We start from the raw sequence: 22,260 nt of genomic DNA, 5'->3' as shown, positions 1-22,260 counted from the left end.
CAGCCACCCTTCAACAATACCTTAAGATCTAAAAAAAAAATTTTACGCTTTGCGTGTTTTGTTGTCCTTTTAAGTTTTAGTCATACTTGTACGTCTTGCATGATATTCCTAATAAAATCAAGGACACTCAGGGTCCAACCAATGGCAGATATCTTTGATTCAATCAGGCAAGACCCTTCACAGAAATTGTCCTTCCAGGATTCCTACTATTTCCTGTTTTATTCCTATCACATAACACCTTACTGATAGGTGACTATGAATAAAGCCATACCAATCTAATTTCTTGGCTAACAGATTTTTTTTACATTTTAGCAAAACAAAATCATGAAAACAGAAGGCTGGGGTGAAAACTTGCACCTGACCCTGTTCACTCCCTGAAATTGTGTGCACCAAAACTTTCCTCTCAGATTATGTTTTTCCTGTTGATTTTCCAATCTAGCATTTTTTTTAAATTCTGTTAACCAACAAATTAAAATGGTGTGGCCTAACCATGTAGTTATTGGCTCATCTACATGTATATCGTTTCACGGATGTTTAAAATACCCGGACATAAAAGTGACTAGCTCCAGGAAAATTTGATTGTTCCAACACAGTTGTTTTTTTAATTTTTTATTACCTGCAGTAATGTTTTAAAAGTTGGGCTTGATTTTTACAGCTAAAATGACTTATTCCTAAATTTACAATGGTGCCAATGCTTGTCTTTGTCTGCAATGTTCAAACTTCAAACACGAGATTGCTTCGTCATTACACAACAAGTCTGTACCCCAACACCGTCCTTCCTTGTTGGGCCATGCTGATTTGATTATATGGATGACATCCGTGCACGCATCAATTTTTGTCCGTTTTCCAAAAATAGAATGAAAGTTTTCGACTATACTGTAAATTGCAGAAAGCAGCTATAAGATGATCAAATATATGCCGTAAATTCGAAAAAATATTGAAAAACGATACTACTGTCGTAGAATGCCAAAATCAGTTCCAAAGTCAAAAAAGAAGATATGAGGAGGTGAAAATGAAGAATATATTATTCGATATACCATACTCTGTGTTGGCCATTTGTTGAACCTTCCTGACCATGAATACTATAGATTTCATAATAAATGCAAATTTTTTTTTCCCAAATTTTTTTTATTCGAACGTTATCATCACTTTTGGGGTTCCAAGAAGATGTCATCCATATAATCAAATCACCATGGCCTAATGTTTAACTTCAAACACGAGATTGCTTGGTCATTATACAATAAGTCTGTACCCCAACACCATCCTTCCTTCTTAATGAGTCTGGATGGATTCCACATGGGAAATGCCTGCAGAGAAAGGAACAGGAATTGTCTCTGACCTTTCATGACCTTTCAGCTGTGGGAGGGGGGTGGGCATATAAGTGACTTGGGAAAGTTGCCAAGAAGAATGTTGGTAAAAGTTCTGGTGGGATGTCACAAGATATGGTACTGTAATTCTTGTTTCTTTCGCTGTAACTTTATGTTCACTGTTTTCACGGTCACCTCTGTACCATGAACTTTTCTTCGCCGGGAAAAACCTGTTGTAATTATTTGTGATTCCTTCACACATCCGTTCTGTAGATCACTTGCCGCCACCGTGAAGTTAAAGTTCAGTGAAAATGTCCATGTTCCATACGCTGTGAAATTTTGCTACCGTAAAGATAAAGTGAATTACAGTATTACTTATATTTTTTAAGAATTTGGCTTTCAAACAGTGACTGGCTTTACTTAGACCTTTAAAAAACATTCTGTTTTAGCTGAATTCAGGTGTTCAATTCTAGATCTCCTTTCACCCTCAAGAATTTCTAGAAATTTCAAGCTGTTTATATTTCTTCTTTCTGTTGAGTTCAAGATTATTTTTCTTGTTATTTTCAAGAAAATCTTTAAGAAAAATTTTGTAAGAAAAGATTACTTTTAAAAAAACTCAACAAAATGTTTTTCTTACACACACAAGTTTTTTTTAAAAGAAATTATTTCTGTATATAACAAGAAACAAGAAAAATAAGAAAAGGTAGTGTATACTTTAGGCCACACCAATTAAATTTCTTGGTGAACAGATTTTTGTTTTCAAAACAAAATTTAGAAAAATTTAGAAAAAAAAAATTTAGAAAAAGTTTGAAATTTCCCAAAAAAAATTGTTGAAAAAAATTTTTGAAAAAAAAAATTGAAAAAAAAAATGTACATTTAGAAAAAAAAATTATGAAAACAGATGGCTGGCCCAGCCTTTTGTTTTCATGCAATTTTTTTTCTTAATTTATTTTTTCTTATGAAATTTAAATTGTTTTTCTACATTTTTTTCTAAATTTTTTAGAAAACTTTTTAGAAAATTTTTTTTGGAACCATTAATTCGACACCCTTTTAAATCGACACTTTTAAGTATTGGCTTGCCAATCAAGATTCAGCAGGTTGATGCAAAAACTGTTAATTGCATTCCAATACGAGTTAAGTACTGATGTCAAAAAGGTACAGTCGTAAGTTCATGAAGATCAAACTTTGCAATGACGAGGTCGTCAATTTACTAACCGTTTGTTTTAACGTTACGTATGTCATGGGAGAGGGAGCAGCGGCAACACACCGTCATAATGTCGACATTTTCTTCTTCATATCATCACATTACATATCTATACTTGTATCGATCAAAAGAGGAATAAACAATATGTCCGTCAATAACAGCAAATAAGTCTAGTTTTGTCCTTGATCCAAACAAAGCGCGAATTATCCAGAGGCTTTGCGATCGCGTCTTCGGAAACCGCCATTTTGAATATTCCCAGAATCATACGGGTGATCACGTGAGCAATAGCAGACGATGCAGATCATTTATATTTATTCATTTATTCATTTTTCCCCTTTCCTGTCTTGGATTATTAAATAGACATGTCCAACAAGTGTTTACAGGTCATCAGCAATTGGAAATAGTAACCGACGTCAACAAATTAACTACTCTTTCTATTTTCCCCTATTTTCAAATGTAAAAGTCCGGAGCCACGTGCAAGCTAGTGCAAACAGGTATTGAAGACCATACCAACCGTCTCACTACGGGTTTACGTTTGTGAAGGTTAGACATCCAGGTAACAAATATTTAAAGAGAATTCAAACTCTACAACTGGATACGAATTCGGAGATTTATTTCCGGACGTTTCGAGTGACATCCATCACTCTTCTTCAGCGTCACTAAAATGAACTAGCAGAACTAACCAGATCTTGTTTTACATTTCAATACGTCTTATGCATGACTGTGTGATTTGCCATGTAAAACCGGTTTTTCTAGTCATTGTATATAAGTACTGGTTAGTTCTGCTAGTTCATTTTAGTGACGCTGAAGAAGAGTGATGGATGTCACTCGAAACGTCCGGAAATAAATCTCCGAATTCGTATCCAGTTGTAGAGTTTGAATTCTCTTTTCACTACGGGTTTAGCATGCTAATGACAAGGTTATACTATAAAATAATTGAATTTTGGCAGCAATTAATGCAAAAGGAAAGCTTTTGCATTCTTTATAAAAGACACGTGTTATTTTCATATTTCCGGAACATACATCCCAACAGCGGCTAAGACGATAGCGACACACGAGAGTCGTACTCCCCTCTACCGCATTGATGTTCGCTTGGTACAGGCCGATGACCTGTGTTAGGATAGTTCGTTTCCGCCTGGCATATATTTTTGTTTACCGGGCAGTAGTGCAAGCAAACGTTAGTTACTCGCATTTCGATAGCTGTAGCAGTCTTAAGTATCAGACCTCAAGGTTTATGATGGCCACGACAGTGCAATGGAACATAAGAACGGGTCTGCCGCAGGACGATGTTTTTCAGGACTATTTATTTTGACCGCAGTATCGTGAGTGCATCAGCGGCGTACCGACTGTGAAATGTGATGCCTGTAGTAACTAGTGTAAGTGGCCGTTGGTTGACAGATAAATCGGGAAATAACCGTTGTTCTGACTATTGAAATTATCGGTTCACAGCGACATTGTTGTATACTGTCGGATTAATGGTTCGTTTGGAACAGATTACGCAAGGCGCCGTCATATCGGGTCCTATGTTGAAGACGTAATTTTTCCGAGATATGTCAATGATTTGGAAGAGTTACACACACGTAGCAATTGCGGCAAAAACAACGTACACGATACAGTCAATGATTACCGAAATACTCTTAAGTCCGCTTGTTGATTTACATAAAATGGTGCGTTGGCATAAATGTGTCGAATTAATGGTTCCAAGCGTTAAAACTTTTTCTTAATTTTTTTTTCTAGATTTTTTTGGGAAAATAAATTAGATTGGTTCGGTCTTATTGGAGAAAATATCATGGCAGTTGTACTGTAGTGCAGAGCTGTAGGAGGTTGTTAGGCAGTCGCCCCTGTGGATAGGGCTCAGCTGCCCTGCTGTGGTGAGGAAGTGTGTGGGCGTACTTAACAATGTTGTACAGTAACATGAAGTAAAACAACTGCTGGGGTCTACCTCCCCTACTACCTCCCTCCCAACTCCCTCTGGACCAATTAGAAATACCCCTAGCAGGGCTTGAAATACTGAGTGCATGTATATGTCGCAGTAGAGATGGCGATTCAGGACAATCGGCACAAATAGATATTTTTGTCTGTAATAGTATTATTGTAACAGTATACAGTATACCAGTATACGCTTCCATTGATCTTCGGAAGCAAAGAAATAGCCATCATCACACAGAATGTTCTTGAAATTTAGGCGTCAGAAAAACAATGTAACCTTTGTTGTACTTTGTTTGATGTATTACTTGTTTGAGATGTTGATGCTAGCTGTAGAATTTCAGATTCACAGTTCTTAAAAGAGTCAGTAGGGTGTTTTTAAATACATTTTGCTGACATTCTACTTTATCTTGAATCTTGATATATATGTGCACCCAAATTCTTTCCGTGCACCTAAAATAGGATAGGGCACCTATCCTCAAAAATGAATTTCGAGCCCTGCCTAGTGTGTGACACTAGGGGTGTCATTAAAGATGGACTACAGGGTTTCAGCTTATTTCATTATTTTCCAAGACATTACCATTTCAAAAAAATCATTTCAAGCTAGAAACACATTTCTTATTATTATCCAAAATTGAATATCCAGCATAACATCAGACCAGCTGTACCTCTAACAATTGACAACAATTTTGTTGTGATATGCCTCTACTGTAACTGACCAGTGACATACAGCTTATTAAGTTTTAATGGAAGTAACTTTGCTGAACCCAAGTTGTGTAGGATGTTCAATTTTATAATTCTGTCAGGGACTAAATAAATGGAAAAGAACATACACTTGGACTTGACCAAAAGCAAAGCCAGCATTACTACTAGATGCTGGAAAAATCATCTTACTTCACCTCAGTTGAGGATGACTGCCTTACCTTTTTTTTTATCTCCATGAAAAATGGAGATATAGTTTTGTGTGTGTGTGTGTTTTTTCCGTTTTTTTTCCGGTCTATTGTAGTCAGCATAACTCAAGAACCTCTGGCTGGATTATGATGATATTTCGTATGTGGGTAGGTGTTGGACAGCAGAAAGTAGATATTGGGCCCCCTGGTATGTGACCTTGGTACTGTAGCACAAGTTCTGTTTTTTTATATCTTTTGACCTGAACATGCTATGGTCATTTTGTCATTGCAGGGCTGCTGTAGTGATGAAGAGATGAGACAGTCAGCGACGAACCCCCACCTCACTGACCCCACCACCCTCATCTACAAGGAGCTGGCCAGAGTCGACGTCCAGATCGGCTCCGTCGTGTACCGCGGGACGTCCACGGGAAGCCCCAGACAGAACATCAAGAACAAGATGGTGGCCATGCGCCAGTTGCTACAGGTGGGTTGTAAGAATTTACTTTGGTTGTAATACTAATAGAGGAAAAAATAACGAAATTTTCCATGTGTGTGTAAAGAAAGCAAAGCTTAGCTGTGGTAGTGTTTAATTTTTCTTTACAGATATTCTGAATAAAAGAATGAAGAGCTTAAACCCAGCAAGAAGTGTTGAAAAGTACACTGCTGTCAGTTACATGTAGTCTCTACAGACTAGGACACATACTGCGCAGACAGAAATTACAAAGCAAAAAGTGCAAAGAAAAACCATACAAACAGTGTGAACGTGAGTTAAAAAGTACCACAGCTATATTTTTTCATTGCAACATTTATTGACAATACAAGGTGGCGACACACTCAAGACCTAGACTTGTGTCCATGCCGCCACCAAAACAGAAAAAAGTTTAGACATTAAGTTTTTTTACTGTAGACAGAAAAAATGATCGTCTTAAGAGTGGAGTTAGAGTTTAGAATTTATTTCTTTTACCAGAAATACATAGAGTAAAATGTAATGAAGTGTCATCTGAAAGATTAACTATGTCGGAAACAAATCCTACCAGTCTTTTCTAACTTATGGAGGTTTGTTTGTTTGTTTGTTTGTTTGTTTGTTTGTGTTCAGGGTGCAGCGGAGCAGCATGGGAAGGGTAGTATCCTGGGTAGCGTGGTGGACCGCCTGACGTGCCTGGTTCTCAGCCAGGCCTGTCCGTCCGTCACGCACCCCACCAGCAAGACAGCCGTGCAGCTCTGCTTCGGCAGGGCAGGACTGGTAAGTCTTCTATCTACACTTAAGTTTTTTGTATTTCCCACCCAACGTCATGTCATAGAACAAAGCGCCACCTATCTGTTAGAATAATACTGCAGGCGCAAGGGCAGTTGATTTGATTTGATTTGATTTATTTGACTGTAGGAAAGTACAGCCAGGACTACCCAACTAGCCAAAGGCTATTACAAAGGGTTAGCCCTGGGAACAGTATATTCAAAGTTCAATACAAACTTTCACAAGGTGCGCATGCGTCAAACACACACATAGCGGCGGACACAGAACACAAAGTAAAATTACATCGAAGAAACAAAATTAGCAAAAACCATCACAGGACTGAAGCGCATATGGAAAAAAAATTGCACAAGACTAAGGTACAGTGTTCTCGCCAGCCTGAAATTTTTACCCGTCATTTCAATTTTGCTTGAGGGAAGAACACATCGAGCGCCCTAGGGGGGTCCGGGGGTTCTCCCCCGGAAAATTTTGGAATCTAGACCCTCTGAAACGCTATTTCCTGCATTTTGAGGGGCAAATTTCCTGCTAGAATAAGCTTAGTTTAATGGCATCTCTTTCGCAGTTTCGGTGAAAAATTACACAAGGGTTTCAGGCTTAATTTTTGGGGGGAGGCGTGCCGTCATCGAGGTAAGATCGAATGTTCACACACAAGCTACATTTCTATGTTGTATACAATCGGCAAAGAAAAGAAAATCAAGCACAACAAAACTTTATTACGTATCTACGTCCTACAAAAAATACACACAGAATAAGTCGGCAAAAATAAAAATTTTCAACACTTGTCCCGTATGCTCCATGTAATTATTGAACATAATGAAGAATTTGACACCCTACTTTGAGAAAGAACGCCATAAAGACGTCCATTTTTTTCTCCCATGTTTTCCACGGTTATTTTCTCCGGTAACTGCACTGAATGCCTTCAAAAGTTGTCGATTCAAGCCTTCCAACAGCCGCTTCGTCGTGCGATCCTTGCGATTCCCGCCATTCCTCTAACATCTCGCAAATTCACGCTTAGCTGAAATCACGCGAGTAGCGAGACTCGCATGTCATTGGTCGGATTTTCTTGACGCGACGGAGACAAGCAGCTGTGATTGGTGGAATAGAATATCTGACGCCTGTTTACCATTTCTTACGAAAAGAAAGCGCATGCAACTCAGCCGCCGCGGCTTGAAACTTTAATGATGTTTTACAGATTACAGAAAGCCTGATAGCTATAGGAATATTTCTGAATTTTTAGACTTCTTTGATAACAATAACTGACGGTGAACCGAGAGGGACAAAACAGAAATAAACGTCAGCCCGATGCGACCAGCCAAAACTGTGGGGAGGGCGGTGCATGACGCCGAGTTTTCGGCGGCCACCAAATATCAACCACGGCGCTCTTTGTGTGTGGCTGGGGTTGTCGCCGGCGGGCATTAGAAATGATCTAGATCGCCCTCGTCGCGAACTTCCGGTGATCCTCTGGAGTTTTTGCACAATTCTAAACTCTGTCTAAATATCTTTACACACCGCTTTTTGTCCATTAAAAATGACGGGTTGGGCAAAAATTTTGTCCGTCATGAGCGACAAAAACCCGTCAAATGACGGGAGGACGGGCACTGGCGAGAACACTGCTAAGGTATATATAAATCGTTAACAATGTCAAGCCAAAACTTAGGTTTATATTACATACTAGGTTAGCAGATTATACAACATGTCATCTAATACTTGTGGTAGGTCAGTCAATTATTTACAGAGTATCTGTTGCCGAGTGTCGTACAGAGTTTGTTTTTGAAGGAGCTGACAGTGAGGGATGTGCGGATATTACTGGGAAGAGAGTTCCAGAGTGAGATCGCTCGACTAATGAATGTTCTCTGTGATCTGGTAGTTTTGCACGTTGGAGTAGTCAGGTGTTCACTGTTCCTTAGGGGATAGCGGGAGTTGGTATCAGGCGCACGTGTTTGGGGTAGCAAACTCTGGAGATGTGGAGGGCAGCGTCCATTCAAGAGTCTGTAGAGGGTCACAGTTGTGTGGAACTTGCGACGGTACTGGAGTGATGGTAGTGATAGTTCGGTGTAGAGACTTTCGTAGGAAGGATACGGTAGCCCGAAGTGTCCACTGATGATTCTGGTAGTCTGGTATTGGACAGATTCCAAAGCACTAAGTGTCACCTGATTGGTCCATTAGGACAATCACCTTCAGAGCGGACCACCTGATTGGTCAGGAGAACAATGGACAACGCTCAGAGTGACCTGACCTGAACAAACAGCATTTTCGCTGAGTCAGCATGTTTTCTAGGCTCTGATTGGTCAGTTCTAGCCAGTGCAAAGCGAAATCCTGTAAGCTGATTGGCTATTTCTTAGAGCGCCCTGACCTAATTAAAGCAGGGAGTAGAATGCCCTGACCTGACTTCAACTAGAGGCTATAAGAGAAAGTGCGGTACCACTCTTTGTCATTCTGATGAAGACTTTTGAATAAAAGGTCGAAACAGGTAAATCGTTGTGTCTCAGCCGTCATCCTTCTAACGCCCATTCAACTACACTTAAGTTTTATACCATAAGGCCACAGCAAGTAGATTTTATGCATGACATCCTCTGCAGACTCCAAGTTTAGTGCGCACGAGCGTAAAAAACCCAAGATATCCACATTTTTCAAACTTCAATACTATAAAGCAGACTAATTCCAATTACAAGTTTGGCATGAGGGCTGCACTGTGACTTCCTGTAAGTTGGTGACCAGGAGCATTCTTATTACAGCTTGTATACACAATAATTGTACAAGTTTGTACGGATTTTTCACCATTCCTACATGTGCAAATGCCTTTTTATGGCATGTACATGTAGAACGTTTTTGCGATGGAAATGACAGACGTTGCGACATATTGCCACATTTTGGTATATTGGCCACTGCCCAAAGGGTAAAACATTCTTGTTTTTTATTTCAAAATCCGGCGAAAATCAATGCGAGGGGTGATGTCATCCATAAAATTTACTTGCTGTGGCCTAAGGCCATGTTGATTTGATTATATGGATGACATCGTCTGGGAATAATAAAAAGTTGTCTTCATTTTGAAATCTTCATGGTCAGGAAGGCTGAACAAATGACTAAACAAACAAACAGAGAAAGGTATACCAAATGATGGATTCTTCATTTTTGGTCTATCACGTCTTCTTTTAGTTTGGCATTCTACACATTAGCATCCGTTTTCCAAAGTATCATTTTGTAGCTGCTTTGCACAGTTTACAATATGGTAGAAAACTTTTTATCAATTCCATGACCTAAAACTGATGAAAATGTATTTTTTGTAAGCTTAGAGGGACATGTTCAATATTGAATATCAAAAACATGGGCTCCCAAACAATGAGTGGTACAGAAAAATTGTAGAGGAGTGGAACCAATATGTTGTGTACAAGTGACTCTAAATGAAGTGTTGTTGTCTGTTCCAGGTGTCTGTTAGCTGTACCTCCTTACCTAGAGGTACGACAGGAGCCAGGGTCACCGTTTCAGGCACACATGTGGTCGTGCAGGTCACAACTGCGTGGTGAGTCTCAAATCTTGTATCGTTTTGCTTTGTCTCTAAGTTTGTGTTCTTGTTCAACGTTGAGAAGTATCAAAACAACTTCAGTTACATGTAGTTAAAGGTACTTGATTTTCGACAAAAAATTTAGGAAAAAGATGGCATTCAAAAATTTAAACAAAAGAGTCATTAAAGGAAGCCCAAGCAATATCAGGCCGGAAAATTGGATTTTGAAAGTCAATTTTTTTGGTCATTTCTATACATGATTACTGGTAGTTCAAACAACTATCACAATGTATAGCGACATCCATGATGCGAAAAAATGACGGTCAGTGTGGTGTGAGAACTCACTGGAAATCGTCGCCTGAGTTTTTGTAGGCTCCCAAAACTAAGGGGATCATTGTACGGCTAGTTTTTGCGCAATTTTAGAATGCTCAAAGTGTGAAGTTGTTACGCAAATGTGCTACCGGTAAACAGTGTTAGCAATTGTCACTACAATTAAGATTTCAGCTTTTTTTTTATTTTTCCATATTTTGGGCCCTAATATTCCTTTGGTTGCCTGAAATTAGGTATGAAATGAGAGCAACAGAACTAGAATAGAAATGGCTTCTTTTTGTTTGGATGTAATCAGTGCATCAACAGACTGCAGTACTTCCTTGTGTAGGTAGGTGGCACTGCAGCGTGGTGTGTGATACCATAACCTGTCTGTATCCCCCATAGGTGCCTTCAGAAGGACAACAGAGTTCTGTCCACGTTGCAGCGGACCTCTGATGACAGTTGTCGGCTGGGTGTCGTAGACGCCATCTACACTGCCATAATCGATCCGGCGAGACTTCTCGATGGAAGGTGGGTGAAGTTTTGGAGAAGCTTCTCTATCTTCACAGTAGCAAAATTTCACGGTGGTAGGAAAGTTGACATTTTCACTGAACTTTAACTTCACGATGGCGGCTAGTGATTTAAAGAAACGGACGTGTGAAGTAATCATAAATGATAAAAAATTTTTTTCACGGTGATGGTAAGTTCATGGGGAAATTCTATCTTAAACTGGTTTGATTTTGGAATGGTTCATATATAGGCAAATATTATTGAAATGTTCCAATTTTGTATTGGAATGATTTGGGAATTGTCCATTTTTGCCAGGGGAAGGGAGAGTGAAAAATTCTGCATTTGCTCGCAAATGTTACCTTTCTAATTTGTAACTATTACTTCCATTAAAATTGACTCCTTAAGCTTTATAGATTGCCGACGCTTTGAGTTTAAGCTGTTGCTAACCTAGCCAACACATATATTGTTGTAATAATTTTCCTTTGAAATTTACTCCTTTCATTTTGAAATACATGAAGTAGCTTTTTCAAGTAGCGAGTGGTAGTGCAATGCGGCCTCGCCACGGCTCGCGTTTTTGGCCAAGCACACCGGGTCACCCCTACTCTTGTCGATAAGTGTGTTGGGTTCTTTTACGTGCAGAGGTTTGGCACTTGAGGCTTACGTCATACACAGGGCAGTTAAGTCCAAGTCTTTTAGACTGACTGGCTGTGAGAGACATACTGCTGTATTTACAACTGTTGTTTTCCTGACTGTTACAGGGAACAGATGTTGCCTACCATTCAAGTCAAGCTGCGGTCGGACATGTACAGTCAGGACTCAGGACCCCCCAGTGCCACACCCCCCGTCTCCCAGACAGTATTAGCTGACTACAAGATGCCTGGAGAAACCATGCAGCGACGTGGCACTCTCGAGGGGGAGGGGGGCATCAAAAAAACATTTAACAAACTCACTTCCAAATTCGGACGGAAAGGCTCCTACTCTCCCAGCCCTTCTAACGATGCCACGAAACAAAGTGCCTTCTACTCTAACTCCTCCCCCCAACCCGCTGCCATGGCAACGTCCAATGGGAGTAATAGATTTTCTGCCCCCCCAACCATTGCTGACCAATCAGGGACTAACTTCACCTTCCCACCAAGACCAACTGACCAATCAGCAAAGAGCATGACATATCCCAGTAGAACAGTTGTGGTGAAGGACCCCCCTCCCCCCGAGATGAGGCGTCTGGAACAGAAGGAGGAGCGACGACTGTCCATGATCGAGGAACAGTCCGAGTCCAACGCCGCGGAAGAAGAAAAGAAAGAAGAAACTGCACCTGAAGTAGCGGTAGAGGGAGCCAATAGAGGTGATGATCCTTTCAGGGCTCAAATACATTAGTTCAGTTTTCTGCAATGTATGGTTTAAGTGAGCTTGTATTCTTTATTTAAGATTGCCAAATAACAAGTTGTTTACATTTCTATTCTGTAGTCTCAATTTTTGAGGTGCGTACTCTGAGCCCTTCTTTTTATAAGACAAGTCATCATAACCAAAAGCTTCCACCCGAGGTTATATTTACAGCCAGTTTCTTGGTTTGCATTTAAAGGGGAACCAAAATTTAAATTTGAAATTGTATATGCTAATTATACCCAAAGTCAAGTTCTCACTTGGCTTGAATAGGGCTTTTCGAGTGGCTTTCCTGAGGATGGATTTTGAGGAATTCACAGACGAATTAGAGGGAATTGACAAGTTTAGCAGGCATTTCCAAGTTACAGTCAATGTAGGGAGGTCTACAGCTCAAAAAGTCCTATTCTTATATGTACATATCAGAACATGTAGCTGACTGATTTCACCAAGTTCAATCAGTCAGTCGAGTAGCCGTCAGCACGGCGCAAGTTACAAACTGTGGGAGAGCCCTGAACTATTACAGACTGATGTAAAACAAGTGAGAACTTGACTTTGGGGTATATTTAGCAAAGTATAGTAGTCTTGTCAATTTTAACGGGCCCAAAGCAATATTAGGGCCTGAAAGTCGGGTTTTGAAAGTCAATTTATTGTGTCATTTCTGAACATGATTAGTTCAAACAGCACTATCACAATGTATAGCGACATGATCGGCGACATCCATCATGCAAAAATATGACGTCGTTGTGATGTGAGAACTCACTGAAAATTGTTGCTGGGGTATTTGTACGCTCGCGAAACTAACAGATCTTCATACCGCATGATTTTGCAAGGTTTCAAAATGCTCTAAGTATGAATTTATTATGCAAATTGGTTAAACAGTGTTAGTAAATGTCACTACCATAAAGACTTCAGAATTTTTGTTAATTTCATTTTTTGGGCCCTAATATTGCTGTGGGCCCCTTCAACTTTTGCTCCCATTTGAAGCATTGCATTTTCTTATTTTCTTCAGGAGATTCTGTGCGATCCCCAAGTCTTGCCACCGAGGAAGAGATCCAAGAGGTCATCAACTTCCTGTCGCGACACCACAGACCTCAGCCGCTCGCCACCGACGGCTCCCCGCCCGGTAACCGTAGCAACCGCAAGAGCTGGACCACCGAGGCCGCCAACTTCCTCTCCAACCTGCGCACCTCCGACCCCAACAGCCTTCCCAGCGAAAAGTCCAGTTCGGAGGACAGCCAGAGGTCGAACAGTCTCCCGAGACCGTCGGACTTCGGGCGCAACACGTGGCCGAGTAGAATACGGCCGGTGAGTCTGAGCGGAAACCTGGAGCAGCTGGCGGGGAGCGAGTTCTCCTCGGATCCCGAGTACGCGCACTACGTCGCGAGTATGAACAACTACCTTCAGGCGCAGCAGAGCAAAGTGCGACACAGATGGGGAGGGGAGGGGATGCGGACGCAGTGGTCCAGTCAGGAGGGCAGGCTGAACTCCACGTGGCCCATACCTCCTTCTTCTAACGAAAGGTAGGAAACTTCCCTGGCCACCACGTTAAAGAAGAATGTGTTGCCTAGGTGCTTACAGCCCGTTGTGCGTACCGGTATATTCAAGTCCATTTGAGTTCTGTTTTGACATTTTTAGCCTTAGGTAAGGCCACACCAATTTAATTTCTTGGTTAACAGATTTTTGGGGGTGAAATTTTAGCACGAGGACATCATTAAAACAGAAGACTGGGGTGAAAACTTACACCTGACCCTGTTCACTCCCTGAAACTGTGTGCACCAAAGTACAAACTTTACTCTGAGATTCTGTTTTCATGTTGATTTTCCAATCTTTTCTAATTCTAATTTTTTTGACAATTCTGTTAGCCAAGAAATTCAATTGGCCTGGCCTAAAGCTTAGTGTCCAAAGAAGTAGTTTTTTTTCAGTATGATAACCAGGCTTCACAAGGAAAGCATCAGAGTGAAAAACAACTTTTTCCTCGCAAACTTTACCTAAACCAAAAAATTTCCATACGAAACTCATTACGGACTTGAATATACCTAAGACTGGTAAAACTTTTGGACACAGTACGAAATGAAGATAACCCTGTGAACTGTGGTCATTTTCAATTATCTAGTATCAATTATTTTAAGCCTCTTTTCCTATGTTGATTTTCCATTTCAGTTTTGATTTGTACCTTCCTTGAGCAAAAGATATTGAGGGACTTTAACCCTCTCAGTTTCACAGGCTCATAAAGAAAGGCTGATTGCCTACATTGCTGAGAGGGTTAAAAGATTTAGTTCCATGAAAACAACAACAGAATCTGAATCAAAGGTCAATTACTGTAATTACCAACACAAAAACTGGACTTAGTTTACCCAAATTGTCGACTGATGAGCTCTAGTATTTGTCAAGCAATCCACCGCTTCTGTGACGTCACGTTATGCGGATAGAACATGTGACTCTGAGCAGTGGGATCAGAATTTGCAGAAAGTCTATGGCGCCCCCCGTCTCTGTTGAGGGATGATTGTAGAGCCTAGATGGGGGGGGGGGGAGGGGTGGGCATAGACCCTCTGCAACTTAAGATCCACTGCTCACCAAGTCACGTGTCCTATCTTCATAACGTGACGTCACAGAAGTAGTGGATCTCTCAAAAATTTGGGTAAGTCCAATTTTTGGTTGTGTTGGAAATTACAGATCAACTTTGATTCAGAGCGACTCCTTCCAACACAGATGAACTTTCAAGAGAAGAACGAAAACTATCTAGGTCTGGATTCTGTAGCATTTCAACTCACATTGTCAGTACCAGGACTCATACTCTCCTTTCCTTTGACTGTTATCCTCTCCAAGATACAACTCTCTCCCATTGGTTCTACCCTACTCGCGGCTGGACTCCCCACCCTTGGCGGACCAAACCGCCAAAGCCGCATCTTTCTTTGACCTTCCCTTGTCAAGGTACGACCTTCTTTTGGAAGCATGTCTCATTGCGTTCTCCTAACCTCTCACCAGTTTCCGCTCTTTTGTTATGTATGTTTTTTATTTTAACAATATCCCCAGCTTTTCTGCTTTTTCCTTAGAAATCAATCTAAACTTTCAAGAAATAACCCTGCTTGTCTTTCAAACTAACATATCTTCTTGCTTTGAAAATGATTCTAACTAGGTGCAGCAGCAGTCAAAACCACCTCTATGCGAAGCCAGATGCTTATTGAGTGCAAACTATTACTGTCATACATGTATGCCCCCCTCCCATTAGTTGATGACCTTTGACCTATCCCATCATGCATTGCAAGGCACTGCACTGCATCCATTGGCAGAATGGCAGATATAAGCATGGCATTTCTTGCTTACAATTTCAGATTGCAACTTGCAGGTTTCGAATAAAACAGGTGACACTATGATTTAGTATAAATCCGGAAAGACACTCTAAATCTGGAAAATGTGATTTTTCTCTAGGTAGATTGACCGAATTGAACTAATGTGTACAAGTATGAAGTATGAAAAGGTTATCAATATCTAAAGCAACAATTAGATGTCTCCAGGCACATTTCGGCCACTTCTGCAGAATTCTGAATTCTGGGAACGTCAGCCAGAACTTTGGCAAACTGTATATTATATTAGAATAAATTATCTTTTTGTTTAGTTATTCCCATCATGATGTAACATCATCAGTATCAGATGATATTGTTGTCTTCCCTAAAATTTTTCCGGATTTGGAGTGTTTTTCCGGATTTGTATACTGTCTGTATTTTGTGCCTCGACAGTATTTGGAATAGTAGAAGAAGTTTGACCGGGCAGTTGTTTATAGTTACAGGTTGCATGCGAGTACGTTGAACCCTGTAGTTGGCAACGGTACAGATTTCTGGCCACCTTACAAGCTCATACCGCGTCGTCGGTGAAACTAGATCTGACCGGTTAGAGTGTTTTTCCGTTTTTGTATTTTTTTTTTTTGTGCCTTGACAGTGTTTGGAAAAGTTGAAAAAGTTTGACAGGACAGTTGCAGGTTGCATGTACGGTACAGATTTCTTGCCACCTTGCAATCTCATACCTCGCCGTCGGTGAAACTAGATCTGACCGGTCGTGTGTGTTTTCTCCGCAGCAGTGAGGCCCTGGGTGGGAGTAACAGCTGGTGTAACATGGACTCCGGCAGCGCCAGTTCCAGCGACGACACCTCCTCCACCAATGGGGACGTCTTCTCCATGGGGCTGGGTCTGACCGGGAATGACCTCATACAGAAATGGTGGGTGATCTGCGTGTTTTTACGGAGTGTGAGGTCGTTAAACTGACATTGTCACAGAAGAAGGTAACATTAGGCCATAATGTGATTTTGCTGATAACATGGGCGGATTGATGACTGTCTCAGAAAAAGAAGTCAAACCCAAATAAGATAAAATTTAGTGTTAGTATTTAGACTAGAATAGTTACATGCTATATTGTTACCAATTGTCTGTCCGTCCTTTCATGTTACATGTACTTGCAATTAGCCTACGGGCAAGAACTTTCAATAAACTTATTAAACTTATTATTATTGATTTTGGCCAGCACCCCAGCTCCTTTCCACAAATGGGCAGCATGTAGACTGTGTAATGTTTTCAAGCAAAAATTGATACATTGCCAGATGCCCTGCATTAAGATACCACAACATGAAGAAATATTTACTGTATTTATAAAGTTTAAGTACTGTAAATGCATTCAAGTTAACGATGAAATGCATCTAAGTTTCCAGGGATTTAATTTCGCGGTAGAGAGAAAATGGAGTGTTTGCGGTGGCTTCGAGTTTGCGTTTGAAAGAACAGTAGTGCTACAGTCACATGATGGAAACACTTTTTGCGGTGGCTTTAAGTTCGAACATAAAACCACCGCGAAAATTTCTGAATTTACTGTATCAGCACATCATAAAATTCATATTTTTGAAATAAAGTTTTTAGCATGGCTATGGCCACATTCTTCAATTTTCACTTTGTATGATACTAGTAATAATTTGTCTGACTCTGCTCAGTTATAGATTTATGTTTGGAACAATAGTCCTTGTACTGATCCCTTGTGTTGCCCCCCTCCCCTCCCCCAGCAGCAGTGAAGGTGGGGAGAGCACACCTGAGTCAGAACACCTGCAGGGGTTCCTGGACGAACTCGCACAGATGGTGAGTCTTAAGTCTGGTCATCTCTCAAGCTTCTTCAAGACAGTCATAGGAAGACAAGATAGGAGAAGATGAAAAAGGAAGGAAATTCCTGAACAGAATGCAGGCATCTTAGCAGGGTTGTCTCCAGCTTTCATTTTTTTCTGTTCTACTCATTCTTTCGGAGCCCATCTTGTTGATTTTCGTGGTTAGTCTTTAGCACTCTGAAGTGGCCGTTTGGAACCTGATTCCCTATTGGTTACAGATTTAGGCAGCAGAGAAAAGGTCAAATCTGTCTTTTTAAGCTTACGAAAATGCTTTTTCATCAATTTCATGTCATGAAGACTTTTTGGGTTTTTTTCCGTGCCAACGAGCAAATTTCCATCCTTTGCTAGAGGGAAGAGTCCTGAAGACAGCCTTCCCTAGGAGCCAGACTAGACAGGGCCACTAGTGATTTCCTTCGGCGCCGCAAGCCAGTCAGCCCGCCGGATCTAAATCAACGCGCCGGGGAGTTGTAGCCCGAGGAATGAACGGCGTGTAGGGCCGGTCAATTCCTCAGCTAGAACTCCCCCGGTGTGCTAATTAGGGTATCTGCGGGCTGGGAGCTCTGTGCTGCCGAAGAAACTGGCTAGAAGGAACCGGCTAAAGGGAACCGGCTAAAAGGCCCGATAAACAGTCTGGAACCCAGGGTAAAGACAGCCCTGCATACACCAAGTTATACACAGCTGCACTTATTTTGTTGTCTACCAGGGGGCCCTCTTTTCTCCGTTGCTGCATGATTGCATTTTTCTTACTGTTAACTGTTTGTTTATCTAGGAACCAAAGTCGACAAAAACATGGCCGCCCAAGTCTCCATGGCAACGGTCGCTACCGGGAGGATTCCAGTTCGTGGAGCAGCCCCCTCCGGTCGATGGCCACGTGGCCGCCATCCAGCAGTGGAGCGATCCCCTCCCCCAGGGGTCCGCCCCCGAAGTCCACCCCTCAGTCACGGCGCAATGGAGCGATCCAATCCCGATGGCCGCCACGTCCCCCTGGTCAACCGCCGGCGACAACTCCCCCTCAACCCCTCCCCCCCTCACAGGATTTCCCCCCCACAACGACAGTGCAATGCGCGGACACCCTAAACTAGATAGAAGATTAGCATACCTGCCGCAGTATCAAAATATGTAAGACCACCGTATTGACAATGTCTAGCTTTTGTACAAGTACTTGTCAACTGAGAGCACAGTGAATTATTAATATTATAATAACTATACCGAATCTCTACACAATGAACTATCACAAGATTTTCTATGCTGGAGTTTCTTCCAGTTGTTGAATAAAGATTGTCTGTTCGCAGGATAGAAGAGCTACAAAGTGCCTTTGTGGTGAAAAGAGAAAAAGACTTTCTGTCCACAAAAAAGGTGGTCTAAGTCACAGAATGACACACGAGGAGAGATAGTGTTGAGTCAAACTAGCTGCAGTTCTGTATAATGTTGCTAGGTGGTGTAGCTAGATAGAGAAGTAATGCATTGTTCGGGGACTGGTCATAATGTAATGAAATCTGTTCAGAGATAAAACTTGATAGATGCTCATTTGGCGAAGACAAATATTCAATGTTTCTTTGATAATACAGGTACATCATATGCACTTGTCTATGTAAGCAAGTCCATGGAATTTTTTGGGGAAAAGTTTTCAGTTCATATCTTGAGTTTTTGTTGTAACTTTGTTAGTGTAAGGGCATATTGACAATTAGTCTCTGTGACAGTCAAAGTTTCTTTATCAGTAAATGGTAACATAGTTTATCACAGTAATTCTGTACTTTGAGTTTGTAGGTAAAAGCTGTTTTTGAAACCATATTCTTTCAAGAAGTGTAGAGTTTTAGTGGTCAACATAATGAAATACAGCCCTTGCCAGTAGTAAAAGGATTAGAAAAAAGATGAAATTACAGTGATATCTGTACAAGTGACCACCTCTACATAAGGACCACCTGGCCAGTGTGACCACTTTTTGTTGGTCCCTTAGATACTTTTTCCCATTGACACAAGCATAGAGACCACCTGCGAAAATTGTCTCTATTGTCTTAATTGGCTACTGTGAACAAAGTGGACCATATTTTCTTCCAGCATTCATGGAAAGTTTGGAAACTGTCGTCAACTTGCCAAAATGAACATGGATAAGTGCATATGTGGTGTACGCAGATACAACATATTCTCTTGCGTAATTTTCATTTATAGATAATGTTACGTTTCGTTTTAGATATTGTTGAGTTACATATTTCCTTTTTTTGTATGTCAAAGTATAATTGCATGCAGGGCATCGTTATACTTTACTTTTCACAAATAACATTTATTTCTTTTTTTGTAACACTTGTTTATATTAACTGTTTAGGTTCATATGGCTTGGTTAAATGCCATCTATTGCTGTAAATTATTATTTTTTTGGTTAAACATGGTTTAGTATTGAAAAGAAAAAAAACTACTAACTGTTTCAAAATGCCTTATTAATGTACGGATGAGGATCGAAGTAAAAATGTGTCAACTTGTTCTTTGTCTTGTGGCTTTTATTGTGTCTCTAAGGCCATGTTGATTTGATTATATGGATGACATCCTCTGGGAACCCAAAACTGATGGGAGCGTGCGAATAAAAAAAAAAAAGAATAAAAAATCTTGCCTTCATTATGAAATCTACGTGGTTAGGAGGGTTGAACAAATCACTGAACACACAGAGAATGGTATACCAAATAATGGATTCTTCATTTTTGTTTTTCATGTCCTCTTCTTTGAGTTTGGCAGTCTAGACATTAGTATTTGTTTTCCGAAATATCTTTGTGCAATTTACGGCATGTCTTTGCCCATTTTGTAGCTGCTTTGTACGATTTACAGTATGGTAGGGAACTCTATTCTTTCTTCGGAAATGGAGGAGAACTGATGCGCGCGCGGATGTCATCCACATAATCAAATCAACAATGGCCTAAGTGGGAATTCATGACCACCACATACGTTATAGTTAGAAATAACATTTGCGGGAAAATGCAGGATATTCCCCTCCCATTACCTACACCTCAAATATGACATCCTTAGCATTGACTGTAAGGGTATTATGAAGTTTCTGCATAAATTATGCAAACGAGGCCCTCATTAGCATAATTTATGGCCAGGTTTTCTGACCTTTCCTAATGGTACCTTCATCTCAGATATGACATCCGTAGCTTTAACGGTAAGGAAATTACGAGTTTATGCATACATTATGCAAATAAGGTCCTCATTAGCATAATTCATGGTCATGTGTGTTCACCTTTCCTAAAAGTACTTACATCCCAAATATGACATCTGCAGCTTTTATGGTAAGGGAAATACAAGTTTCTGCATAATTTATGCAAATGAGGTCCTCATTAGCATAATTCATGGCCAGGTGTGTCCACCTTTCCTAAAGGTACCTACATCCCAAATATGACATCTGCAGCTTTTACGGTAAGGGAAATACAAGTTTCTACATAAATTATGCAAATGAGGTCCTCATTATCATAATTTATGTCCAGGTGCATTCACCTTTCCTAAAGGTACCTACATCTCAGATGTGACATCCGTAGCTTTTCCGGTAAGGGAAATACAAGTTTATCCATAAATTATGCAAATGAGGTCCTCGTTAGCATAATTCATGGCCAGGTGTGTTCACCTTTCCTAAAGGTACGTACATCTCAAATATGACATCTGTAGCTTTTATGGTAAGGGAAATACAAGTTTATTCATAAATTATGCAAATGAGGTCCTCGTTAGCATAATTCATGGCCAGGTGTGATCACCTTTCCTAAAGGTACCTATATCTCAATTACGACATCTGCAGCTTTTAGGTTGAGGGAAATACAAGTTCCTGCATAAATTATGCAAATGAGGTCCTCATTATCATAATTTATGTCCAGGTGTATTCACCTTTCCTAAAGGTACCTACATCTTAAAGATGACATCCGCAGCTTTTACGGTAAGGGAAATAAAGTTTATGCATAAATTATGCAAATGAGGTCCTCATTAGCATAATTCATGGACATGTGTGTTCGCCTTTCCTAAAGGTACCTACATCTCAAATATGACATCCGCAGCTTTTACGGTAAGGGAAATACAAGTTTCTGCATAAATTATGCAAATTAGGTCCTCATTAGCATAATTTATTGTCAGGTGTATTCACCTTTCCTATAGGTACCTACATCTCAAATATAACATCCGTACCATGTAACATAAGGTACATGCATGTGTAACTTTCTGTAGTATCATTAGTAGAGCCACCACCTCACATCTACTTGGTTTTTGGCAGAAGAAAGAAGAAGAAGAAGAAGAACAGGCAAGCAAAAACAGTATATCCTAATCTCCAAGCAGATCCACGCGGGGCGGGGCTGGCTGGAGCTTCTCTGGCTGACTAGACCTTCTCTGTCTAGCATATACGATTTTCGCGCCCCGCGTGGGTCTGCTTGGAGATTAAGTATATCCCCCTTCCCACTGGAAGGGGAGTATAAATATATAGGAGTAGGGATGTGTACCTAATCGATTAATCGTAACATCATGTACAGATACAGGAATCAGTAACAGAGGTTTAGGTACAGATTTGTGCCGTTGCCTGTCCTTAAAAGGAACCCAAGCATTATTAGGGCCCGAAAATCGGATTTTTAAATTCAATTTATGTATTCATTTTTATACATGATTAGTTCAAACATAATCACAGAGTATAGCAACGTCCATGATGCAAAAATATGGCGTCGTTGTGACGTGAGAACTCACTGAAAATCATGGCCGGTGTTTCTGTAGGCTCACGAAACTAAGGGGATCATCGTATTTATTGCATCATTTTGAGCGGTTTTAAAATGCCTAAAGTATGTGAAGTTATTCCACGAATGTGCTAAACAGTGTTAGAAAATGT

At 40.6% G+C, this 22,260-nt stretch overlaps 1 protein-coding gene across 7 annotated transcripts in view; it reads left to right on the top strand.

Annotated features, from left to right (window-relative positions):
- LOC136438051 (granule associated Rac and RHOG effector protein 1-like) overlaps window positions 1–19,894 on the top strand; it is a 49,951-nt gene extending 30,057 nt beyond the window's left edge. For 3 of the 7 annotated variants that reach the window (XM_066432706.1, XM_066432707.1, XM_066432714.1), the window contains 10 exons: window positions 5,620–5,811; window positions 6,424–6,570; window positions 10,005–10,099; window positions 10,796–10,921; window positions 11,659–12,242; window positions 13,290–13,800; window positions 15,107–15,211; window positions 16,353–16,493; window positions 17,322–17,394; window positions 18,187–19,894. In XM_066432706.1, the coding sequence (XP_066288803.1) occupies window positions 5,620–5,811; window positions 6,424–6,570; window positions 10,005–10,099; window positions 10,796–10,921; window positions 11,659–12,242; window positions 13,290–13,800; window positions 15,107–15,211; window positions 16,353–16,493; window positions 17,322–17,394; window positions 18,187–18,540 (2,328 nt within the window). In that variant the 3' untranslated portion in view covers window positions 18,541–19,894. The remainder of the gene's footprint in view (window positions 1–5,619; window positions 5,812–6,423; window positions 6,571–10,004; window positions 10,100–10,795; window positions 10,922–11,658; window positions 12,243–13,289; window positions 13,801–15,106; window positions 15,212–16,352; window positions 16,494–17,321; window positions 17,395–18,186) is intronic. The other 4 variants (XM_066432711.1, XM_066432708.1, XM_066432713.1 and 1 more) reach the window with 4 other exon arrangements.
- The last annotated feature ends 2,366 nt before the right edge of the window (window positions 19,895–22,260 follow it).

Source organism: Branchiostoma lanceolatum, chromosome 7, assembly GCF_035083965.1.
Source record: "Branchiostoma lanceolatum isolate klBraLanc5 chromosome 7, klBraLanc5.hap2, whole genome shotgun sequence".
Taxonomy (NCBI): domain Eukaryota; kingdom Metazoa; phylum Chordata; class Leptocardii; order Amphioxiformes; family Branchiostomatidae; genus Branchiostoma; species Branchiostoma lanceolatum.
The sequence above is the reverse complement of the archived record's forward strand: the minus strand, read 5'-3'. Positions and strand labels throughout refer to the sequence as shown.